A 10,146-nucleotide genomic window follows, 5' to 3' on the forward strand; every position below is an offset into this window, starting at 1 on the left:
AGGAGCTGGGCCCAGGCACTGCCCAGCGTCGGGGTCGTGGGGGGAGGACAGGCCGGGAGGAGCTGGGCCCAGGCACTGCCCAGCGTCGGGGTCGTCGGGGGAGGACAGGCCGGGAGCAGCTGGGCCCAGGCACTGCCCAGGGTGGGGGGTCGTGGGGGAAGGAGAGGCCGGGAGGAGCTGGGCCCCAGGCACTGCCCAGTGTCAGGGTCGTGGGGGGAGGACAGGCTGGGAGGAGCTGGGCCCCAGGCAGGGCCGCCAGGCCTTGCTGTGCCTGCTGTCCTTGTCATTAGCACCCTCACTGCCGTCTGTCCCTGAGGGCTGCAGGAGGCATCCCTGCCCCACCATCACCAGTGACTGGGGCCATCTCCCTGCCACACAGCTGTTTGAAATCCTGGCCAAGACCCCGTACGGCCACGAGAAGAAGGGCCTGTTCGGCATTGATCAGCTGCTGGCAGAGGGGGTCTTCCGGGCGGCCTTCCCCCTGCATGACGTGAGTCGTGGGGGGCTGCAGGGCCTGGGGCTTGAGCCTGGGCATGGGGGTGTGTCCCTGGATAAGAAGGACTCGCCAGGTCCTGCTTTCCACCCCACGGGACAGGAGGCAGTAGGGCCCAGCCCTGCGTGCTACCGGGGGGTGTAGGGCTGGCCCCCTTGGGACCCCACACCCAGCACAGCGCCCGTGAGAAGGGAGGCTCCCTGGGTGTCAGCTGAGGGACTTGGTGACTAGCGGAGTAGGGTGAGCTCCGAGAAAACCCACACCCGACGCAGGTGGGCAGAGCGCCGAGACAGCCCTTCTCCCGTGGATGTGGGGCGTGGGCTGCGCTAGAGTTGGGGTGACCATGGGCCAGCCTCTCCCCCCGAACATCGGTCCCCACAGCCCCGAGTGCCTCCAGGGTGACCAGGTGGCCCCATGTGAGTCCCAGTAAGAGCCGTGTAGAGCCCCCGCCCCTGACCAGTCTCTTGTCCCAGGGCCCCTTCCTGCCACCCCCCGAGGGGCTCCAGCCCCAGGCCCTCAACCAGCGCCAGGTCCTCTGCCGGCACTGGGCCCGCTGGAGCAAGTGGAACAAGTACCAGCCCCTGGACCATGTGCGCAGGTACTTCGGGGAGAAGGTGGCGCTCTACTTCGCCTGGCTCGGTGAGTGTGCCATCGGCACGGCCCCACCCCGGGCAGCGTCCCTCGAAGGAGGCCCCCCTGATGGCCCGGCGCCACCCTGTCCTGCTACGGCCCCGCCCCGGCCCACCCTCCTTACCCACTCCTGTAGCCACGACAGTCACCGAGTGCCTGCTGCTGTGTGGCCCCTGCCCCCGCCCCTGTTGTACGGTCCTAGGCCCGCCGAGAACTTGCCTGCCACTTGCCTGCCCCCTCCAGAGAGACCGCTTCCTGGGCAGCCCTGGGCGAGTCCTTCAGGCTCCCCCTGCCCTCGGACTCCCCGCCCCTCGGTCTCTGCTCTCACCACCCCCCCAATCCCTGCCACCAGCCCGCACACACCCCCTCTGGTTCTGTGCTCCAGACGGCCTTTTCCATTCTTTCGCATCCACGAACAACACGTGTGCCCCACAGAACCTCCTACTGAGTCACTGATGTTGATTGCAGCACCCCCTGGGTCCCTGACACCAACCCCAGCTTTCCCCCTACCCGGATTGCTGGCTGACCCCGGCGTTGCCCCAACCTGGGTCCCTGACACTGGCCCTGGCATTCCCCCCCAACCGGGTCCCTGACACTGGCCCCGGAGTCCCCCTCTCCGGGTCCCTGACACCAACCCCGGCGTCCCCCCGGCCCGGTCCCCTGCAGGGTTCTACACGGGTTGGCTCCTGCCAGCAGCGGTGGTGGGCACACTGGTGTTCCTGGTGGGCTGTTTCATGGTGTTCTCAGACACACCCACGTGAGTGTCCCTCAGCCCAGGCCTTGTCCTGTCTCCTGTTGGTAGAGGGACCCCCAGGGCCAGGTCCTGTGCAGAGAGGTGGGGATGGAGGTGAGTGGGCACGTCCCTGCCCCCGACGGTGTCCCAGAGGCTGACATAGGTGGACGGGGTGCCCTGGGCTGACAATGCCCGCCCCCACCCTCCCACCCCAAAGCTCCACAGGGAGGGGTGCCTGGAGGTTCCCGAACATCCTGGCTGGGCTGTGTGCCCCCAGAGCCCTCTCCTCTCTGGGACTCCTCATGGAGTGAACGAGGGAGAGCAGGACCGGGGGCCCCTGGGCACCTTCCCCTCAGAGGGTCCCCACGAGTGGGTGCCTCCGGCCCTGGGTTAGGGTCAGAGCAAAGCAGACATGCTTCCCGAAGACTTCATTTCCTTGCCTCGATTCTTACCGCAGTATGCAATTTTCTTACACTAAATCAGCATCTGGGTTTAGAGTCTACTTTGTTAGGGAGCTGAAATTTCCAAACGTTGCCAAAAAACTAGCCCCTGCGTGTTTTTAAAAATAGAGTTTATTTTTTGGACTAGTTTTAGGTTCACAGAAAAGTTGCACAGAAAGTACGGGAGTTCCCATCCACCCTTTCGCCCCTGCAGCTTCCCCTACTGTGAACATGCTGTACCCGAGTTACAGGGCAGCACCCCTACTGTGAACGTGCGGTATAAGTGTTACAACGGATGAACCAGAAAGGATACATTGTTATTAACTGAGGGCTCACTCTCTGTGTTGTTGTCCTGTGGGTTTGGACAAATACATCATGCCACGTGTCCCCCGTTACAGGATCATACAGAACAGTGTCACCGCCCTAAAAGTGCCCTGAGCTTCCCTGGTTCATCCATCACCCCACCCCCCAACCCCCACAACCCCTCACCTTTTCACCTTTGCATTGATTTTTAAACAACTATTTTTTCATGAGACTTGGGCCTGGCAAAGGCTGCGGCTGGGGGAGAGGGCAGGGTGGGGGCTGGCAGGGGGTGGGGAGAGCTCCCCCCAGCTCTGCAGCCTGCCCCCTGCAGGCAGGAGCTGTGCCGCAGCACAGACAGCTTCCCGATGTGTCCTCTGTGCCCAGACTGCCCCTTCTGGCTGCTCTCCAGTGCCTGCTCCCTGGTCCAGGTAGGTGAAGGGGTGTGGGGGGGGGAGGGTGCCAGGGCAGGGTGGGGCAGGGTGGGCGGCGCGCCCTGGGTCCTTGGTCACCCTGTAACGAACGGCGGGACCTCCTTTCCCGCCGCTGTGCCCGGGCCAAGGCTGGCCCCACCTCCCCGCGCTCTCGCAGGCCTGCAGGCAGTATTTCAGGGTTTATTGTTACCTTCTTTGCTGTGTCTAACTAACCAAGGAAGTCAACCTGCAGCCCCCCGGACCCTCTGGTTCTGGCTTCCTGGGGGGACAGGGCTCCCCTCGGCCCGAGACAGACAACCCCGAAGCTCTCGGGGCACAGGCACAACTCCCCACTTAAGGGACTCGGCAGGAGGCCCCCAGGGATCGCGGTCCTCTGCGCTTGCATAGGCCCAGACTGTGGTTTGGAGCTTTTCTGGGTGAACAGTGGCCCCCACATCCCACTCACTGGACCCAGAACCCCACAATCCACCAGCACCCCAGAACACATCCTGAAGGCACAGCTCAGAGGGAGGCAAGAGGGGGTAGGCGGGAAGCCCGGGCGCGGGGGGTCCTGGGCAGGGTGCCCACTCTCCGCCCCCGCAGGCCGGCCGGCTCTTCGACCACGGGGGCACCATCTTCTTCAGCCTCTTCGTGGCGCTCTGGGCGGTGCTGCTGCTGGAATACTGGAAGCGCAAGAGCGCCACGCTGGCCCACCGCTGGGACTGCTCCGACTATGAGGACATCGAGGTGAGGACGGCGGTGGGTCCCCTCCGCCGGGCCCTTCGGGCCCCGCTGAGACTCACTGCCCTGCAGGAGAGGCCCCGACCCCAGTTCGCTGCTGCGGCCCCCATGACAGCCGTGAACCCCATCACCGGCCAGGACGAGCCCTACTTCCCCGAGAGGAGCCGCGCGAGCCGCACGCTGGCCGGCTCTGTGGTGGTCTTGATGATGGTACCAGCCGCCCTCCACCCCTGTCCTCAGGACTCCCGAGACCTCCCTGCCCTTGAAAGAGTGCCCCTGGGTTCTAGGTGGTAGGGGGCTTGAGGGGGATGGGTTGTGTGGGCGGGGGCTCTGGGAGGCTTCCCCTGGGAGGTCGCCTGGGGACACAAAGACAGCAGGGACAACCCCAGCCTCAGGGCCACCATCTCCGCCTTCCCTGGAGTCAGAGCCTTGGCCTGGGAGGGCGACTGGGGCAGTGGCCAAGGGGTACCTGTTAGGAGTCCCCTCCGCTCTGAGGCAGCAGGAGTTCCCAGCTTAGGGCCGGCGAAGGCGGGTGTTCGGCAATACGAGGTGCCAAGAACAAGGCCACAGTGACCTCTCTCTATGCCCTGAAGTCACGCCCCAATCGGAAAGGCAGTCTCCGCTCACCCCCACCTCTGCCCGACAACCCACACAGAGAGGGGCAGACCACAGCCTGGGGTCACAGACGAGGCTGAGGGCGAGCAGGGAGACTTCCCGGAGGAGGAGGCGCTAGGGAGGGCCGGTGCTCAAGCCCAGCGCCCCTGCATCCTGCATCCTGCATCCTGCGCCCCACAGGTGGTCGTGGTGGTCATGTTCCTCGTGTCCATCATCCTGTACCGTGCCATCATGGCCGTCCTGGTGTCCAGGTCGGACAACACCCTGCTGGCCGCCTGGGTGAGGCCCTGCCGGGCGGGGCGGGGGCCCTGAGCGCGTGCCAGCCCCGTGCTGACCAGGCCATCTCCCACCAGGCATCACGTGTTGCCAGCCTGACGGGCTCCGTGGTGAACCTCATCTTCATTCTTATCCTTTCCAAGGTCTACGTGGGCCTGGCCCACGTCCTGACCCGCTGGGGTGAGCGGGGCCCCCAACCAGGTGGATCCAGCCCTCACTCCTAACCCACTGATCCATCCCCAGAGGGCCTACCAGTGGCCCCCGAAACGGCGCCTGGCCGGGCATGTGTTTGCGGGGGGCTGCAGGCTGGGGTTTGGCTCTCTGTAATATTTGTGTGTGTATGTGTGCAGAAATGTGTATATGTGTGTGCGTGCTGTATATATGTGTATGTGTATGCATATATGTATATGTGTGTTGTATATATGTGTATGTGTGTGCATGTACATGTGTATATATGTGTGCATGTCCTATATATGTGTATGTTGTATATATGTGTGTGTGCATGTTGTATATGTGTATGTGTGCATATATGTGCAAGTGTGTGTATGTTGTATATATGTGCGTGTGTGTGTTGTATATGTGTGTGCATGTTGTATGTGTGTGTATATGTGTGTGTGCATGTTGTATGTGTGTATATGTGTGTGCATGATGTATATATGTGCATATGTGTGCATGTTGTATATGTGTGTATATCTGTGTGTGTATTTGCATGTATATATATGTGTATATATGTATGCATGTGTGTATCTGTGTATATAAATATATGTCCATGTATGTATATGTATATATGTATATGTGTGTATGTGTATGCATGTGTGTATACATATATAAATATATGTATGTATTTGTGTGTGTGTATATGTATATGTGTATGTGTGTATATGGAAACCCTGGTGGTGTATCGGTTAAGTGCTACGGCTGCTAACCAAAAAGTCGGCAGTTCGAATTCACCAGGAGCTCCTTGGAAACTATGGAGAGTTCTACTCTGTCCTATAGGGTCACTACGAGTTGGAATCAACTTGACTGCAATAGGTTTGGTTTTTTTAAAACGTGTGCATATATGTATGCATGTGTGTATAAGTGTGTGCAGTGGGGCCCCTGCGGCCCCGCCCCTGCGGCCCCGCCCCCCTGCGGCCCCGCCCGCCCTCTCCCCTGCAGTGGGACGTGCCTGAGCGGCTTCTTTGCGTGCAGAGATGCACCGGACTCAGACCAAGTTCGAGGACGCCTTCACCCTCAAAGTGTTCGTCTTCCAGTTTGTCAATTTTTACTCCTCGCCCATCTACATCGCCTTCTTCAAGGGCAGGTCCGCGGCACCTCCCCCTCTAATCTGGGCTCCAGGGACGGGCAGACGGACGGGATACGAGGCCAGGCTGGGGACAGGCCGTCCTGGCCGCCCCCTCCCGGCCCACCTGGGGAGAGCAGACCTCGGCTTAGGGCTGCCTCCCAGCATGGACTCCAGGTGGAGCATGTGGTTCCCACCTGCTAGGCGGCCCAAGTCCAAGGAATGGTGGGTGAGCTGTGGGAAGGAGACCCAGTGGAATCCCACCACTCCGTGACCTCAGGACCACGATTTCCCTGCAGGCTTGTGGGTTACCCAGGCAACTACCACACCTTGTTTGGGGTCCGCAACGAAGAGGTGAGTGTGCCCAAGTCAAGTCTGACACCCACACAGACTGTAGAGTGCTCCCTCTACCACCCCCAGAGCCAGATACCGGCCTCCCAGCTGCCCAATGGGGCCTCGGCCACGTTGCCGCTCTGTCCCAGACCTCCACGGGACAGCCGTCTACCACCCCCCCACATGAACACGGCCAAGTCTGTGCCGCTGTGACAAACCACGAGCCACTGTGGCGCTCAGCCAGGACAGCGGAGGCCCTGAGGCCGGCGTCCCTCCCAGGGCTTGGTCCCCCTGCCGTCCCCGACACCATCGCACCAGAGGGCCTTGCTTGTCCCGACCCTGTGACTGCAAAAGCTGAGGCTGAGCCTGTGTTTCCAGGAGGTGCAGAGGGTTGGGGGGCCGACCCCGAGACAGAGACTCAGGAGATAATGGATGTGGGCAGGGAAGCAGGGAGTGGGCGGCAGACACCTAGGGGGACTGCAGAAGGGGTCGGCCTATGGGCCCTGAGCACCATCCTGTGGGGCAGCCTGAGACAAGCAGCACACACCTCACCCAGGCAGAGGGGCCTGCAGCGGGTGGGGCTGGGCCAAGGGATGCTGGGGCACCAGCAGCACCTCACCCAGAAGGTCTCCTTTCTGCTGAGGAGGTGGGAGGACAGAAGCTTCTCGAAGGGCTGGGCCCTGACCCAACCTGACGAGGGAGGGGCTTCCAGGGCCACAGAGCCGGGGATGAGTGCCGCAGGGCTCAAACTCGTGGGCATGACTACAGGGTCGTGCTGTATGGAGCAGGCAGTTCTCTGTTACCAGGGAAAACTTCCCGACTCAAACTGGCTTAAGCAAAAAGAGGAGCTTGATTGGCTCATGTGCTGAGTTCACGACTTGGGGGCTTCCGGTGTGGCTGGATCCAGGTGTCTTAACAACGTTGCACCGCCTCCCCAGCACTGCCGTGTTCTCCGGGGGGTTCTCCCTGACACCCTCAGTGCACGCCCACACCCTCTAAGCTCGGCACCCTGTGTGCCTGGCCGTTTTCCTAGGACTCTGGCTAAGAGCCCGGGCCACCTCTCACTGGCTTGGGTCCGGCCAAAGTTGGGCGCTGAGGGTAGGCCCTTCATCTCAGGGATTCTCCAGAGCCGGAGCCTAGAGAACCGCACGTGACCCCATGGGGGCCCTCAAGGACAACTGGTCCATGAGGGACACACGGCAGTGCCCCTGTGGCCGTCAGCATGCGTGGTCAGATGGCTAGACCAGGGACTCGGAGTGAGGGGGTCTCTGCAGTCCTCAAGGAACCCAAGGCCCTGCTGAAGGGGGGAGGGCGTGGAGGTGGGTGGATACAGGGGCTGGTCCCCCCCGACCCCGAGCTGACCAGAAGCCGTGCTGCTGCAGTGTGCAACTGGGGGCTGCCTCATCGAGCTGGCCCAGGAGCTGCTGGTGATCATGGTGGGCAAGCAGATCATCAATAACATGCAGGAGATCCTCGTCCCGTGAGTGCTCCACCCACCCGGGCAGTCCAGGGGCCTGGGGAAGCCCAGGCTAGCCAAGAGGGGAGGTGGAGAGGGGGGAAGCCCAGGCTAACCAAGAGGGGAGGTGGAGAGGGGGCCTCAGCGCCTCATCTGAAGGATGGCCGACGTGGGGGGGGGCGGTGCTCTGCGATGCCCTCACCCATGCTGTGGGGCTTGCTGGGAGACAGGCACTGCCCTGGGCCTGTTCTGGCTGGAGGGGCGGAGGCCCTGGACACACAGCTGGGTGATGGCCCAACCTCCCCTCTCCCCGCCCCTGCCGGCCTCCCCAGCTTCCAAGGCGGTACTAAAGGGAGGAGATGGGGGGCAGTGTCCGGAGGGCATGAGGCTGGACAGTGACATTGAAGAAGGCTGCCTGTGCATGTGCCCCCACGGTGTCTGCCCCCCAACCCTGACGCAGCCCTCGCCCCTCTTTGCCATCCCCCAAGGAATCTACCCTCAAGCGCAAGAGAGCAATGCTGATGTCGGGAGGGTACTGCAGGGTGGGAGGGGGAGCCCCCACACCTCGTAAAGTCCATCCTGTGAAAGCCTCGCCCTCCCCGAGCCCAGACCCTCCTTGGAGCTCCCTTGACCATCTCCCCCCTGACTGGAGCAGCCTCGAGGACCCCCTTGGAAGAGCAGAGGACTTTCTCCTGTTCTGTCCCCCTCCAGGAAGCTCCAAGGCTGGTGGCAGAGGTGCCGGCTCCACTCCAAGAAAAGGAAGGCGGGGGTGTCTGGGGAGGCTGAGCAGGCCCCCTGGGAGGCCGACTACACGCTCCTGCCCTTCGAGGGCTTGTTTGACGAGTACCTGGAGATGGGTAGGAGCCATGTCAGCGGCCACAGCCAGCCCGGTGGGCGGGAGGGGTGCCAGGGCCACTCACGTCCCCGAGCCTGCACGACCCTGTCCAGATAGGCCTTGACCCTTTAGGCCTCTGGGGATGGGGGTGGGGACAGAGGGTCCTGTCCAGAACTGGGAAGGAAGGATGGATCAGATGGGGCGGGGGCACCCAGAAAAGTCGGCCAAGGATGGGAGGGGGCCGTGCCGTGGGCACAGAGGTTCTGAGGAGGATCGGGGCAGCTGAAGTGGCCTTAATCCCCCACCCCAGAAAGCATGGCCAGAGCCCCCTGTGGCAAGGGAGGAGAAAAGCAGGGTACTAGGGAGAGCAGGGGGTGGGGGAGAGAACCTCCAAGAGGCAAGGCTGCAGCTGATTTTCTCCAGAAGTTTCCTTAGTGCCCACACCCTTTACTGGACCGACAGTTGTCACCTTGCTGTGTGGAGGTCCCTGCAGATGGGGCTGTGCACTTTCTGAGGGCAGAGTCTTCGTCTAACGTGGGTGCTTGTGCCTGCAGCCCAGGATCTTCCCCGGGAGGTACTGGGAGAAAGAATCATGGCCCGCAAGAAATCTAAGTGCATAGCTGGGAGCTCCCCAGCAGCCAAGGCAAAAAGGGGCCGCAGTGAGGGCTTCCTTCTGTGGATAAAAGGAGAGATGCGTCTTTCGTGCTGGCCTGTGAGCAGGCTGGACGCTGTGGATCCCAACTCCCCTGGACAAGGGACGATGGGGCGCACCGCTCTCATTAGTCATTGTCAGAGAACAGACACCCTGTGGCCATGTCCCAGCGCCCCCTGAGAAGAGTGAATGAGAAAGAGGCTCTACTATCAGAAACAGGTTCTGGTCGCACTCAGGCTGTGTGCCCACTGGGCAGGGCCCAGGACCAGGGATGAGTCGGAGCCCCTGGCTCTGTTACGGGGCATTGAGCCTGGGGGACCACGGCCAGTCAGAAATGTGGTGCAGGCAGGCAGTGCAGACAGAGTCCAGCTCTGGGTGAGCTCAGAGAAGGGTGCCAAGCCTGGCATCCAGGAAGGTTTCCTGGAGGAGGTGGCCCTGGAACCAAGTCCCACAGGATGAATAAGAGCAGGAGGAGGGGCGTAGAGGGAAGCAGGGGCTGCAGAGGAGCTGAGTGGAACTCAGTGTGGGTGCCATGGAAGCTGGGCAGATGTGCACAGGCGGGGATGTCCCGGAGGCTCGGGAAGGGCGCCAGCGAAGGGTTTGTGGCGAGCAGAGGGTCCTCGTGGCCACGAGAGCTAGTGCAGACAGCCGACGCCAGGCCGGCGAGGTGGCCGCTCCTGGCGGTGACCCGGCGGTGCTCCCGCCCCACAGTGCTGCAGTTCGGCTTCATCACCATCTTCGTGGCTGCCTGCCCACTCGCGCCGCTCTTCGCACTGCTCAACAACTGGGTGGAGATCCGCCTGGACGCGCGCAAGTTCGTCTGCGAGCGCCGGCGCCCGCTGGCCGAGCGCGCTCAGGGCATAGGCATCTGGTTCCACATCCTAGCGGGCATCACCCACCTGGCCGTCATCAGCAACGTGAGCCCGACGGGGGCGGGGGCGCAGGGG

At 62.3% G+C, this 10,146-nt stretch overlaps 1 protein-coding gene across 1 annotated transcript in view; it reads left to right on the forward strand.

Annotated features, from left to right (window-relative positions):
* ANO7 (anoctamin 7) overlaps positions 1-10,146 on the forward strand; it is a 28,906-nt gene that overhangs the window by 13,515 nt on the left and 5,245 nt on the right. The window contains exons 14-26 of the mRNA XM_004386515.1: positions 380-490; positions 967-1,132; positions 1,790-1,880; positions 2,931-3,027; positions 3,613-3,756; positions 3,823-3,960; positions 4,546-4,644; positions 4,719-4,821; positions 5,833-5,944; positions 6,223-6,277; positions 7,639-7,736; positions 8,424-8,569; positions 9,911-10,116. Coding sequence (XP_004386572.1) covers positions 380-490; positions 967-1,132; positions 1,790-1,880; positions 2,931-3,027; positions 3,613-3,756; positions 3,823-3,960; positions 4,546-4,644; positions 4,719-4,821; positions 5,833-5,944; positions 6,223-6,277; positions 7,639-7,736; positions 8,424-8,569; positions 9,911-10,116 — 1,566 coding nt within the window. The remainder of the gene's footprint in view (positions 1-379; positions 491-966; positions 1,133-1,789; positions 1,881-2,930; positions 3,028-3,612; positions 3,757-3,822; positions 3,961-4,545; positions 4,645-4,718; positions 4,822-5,832; positions 5,945-6,222; positions 6,278-7,638; positions 7,737-8,423; positions 8,570-9,910; positions 10,117-10,146) is intronic.

Source organism: Trichechus manatus, unplaced genomic scaffold (assembly GCF_000243295.1).
Source record: "Trichechus manatus latirostris isolate Lorelei unplaced genomic scaffold, TriManLat1.0 scaffold00165, whole genome shotgun sequence".
Classification (NCBI taxonomy): Eukaryota; Metazoa; Chordata; class Mammalia; order Sirenia; family Trichechidae; genus Trichechus; species Trichechus manatus.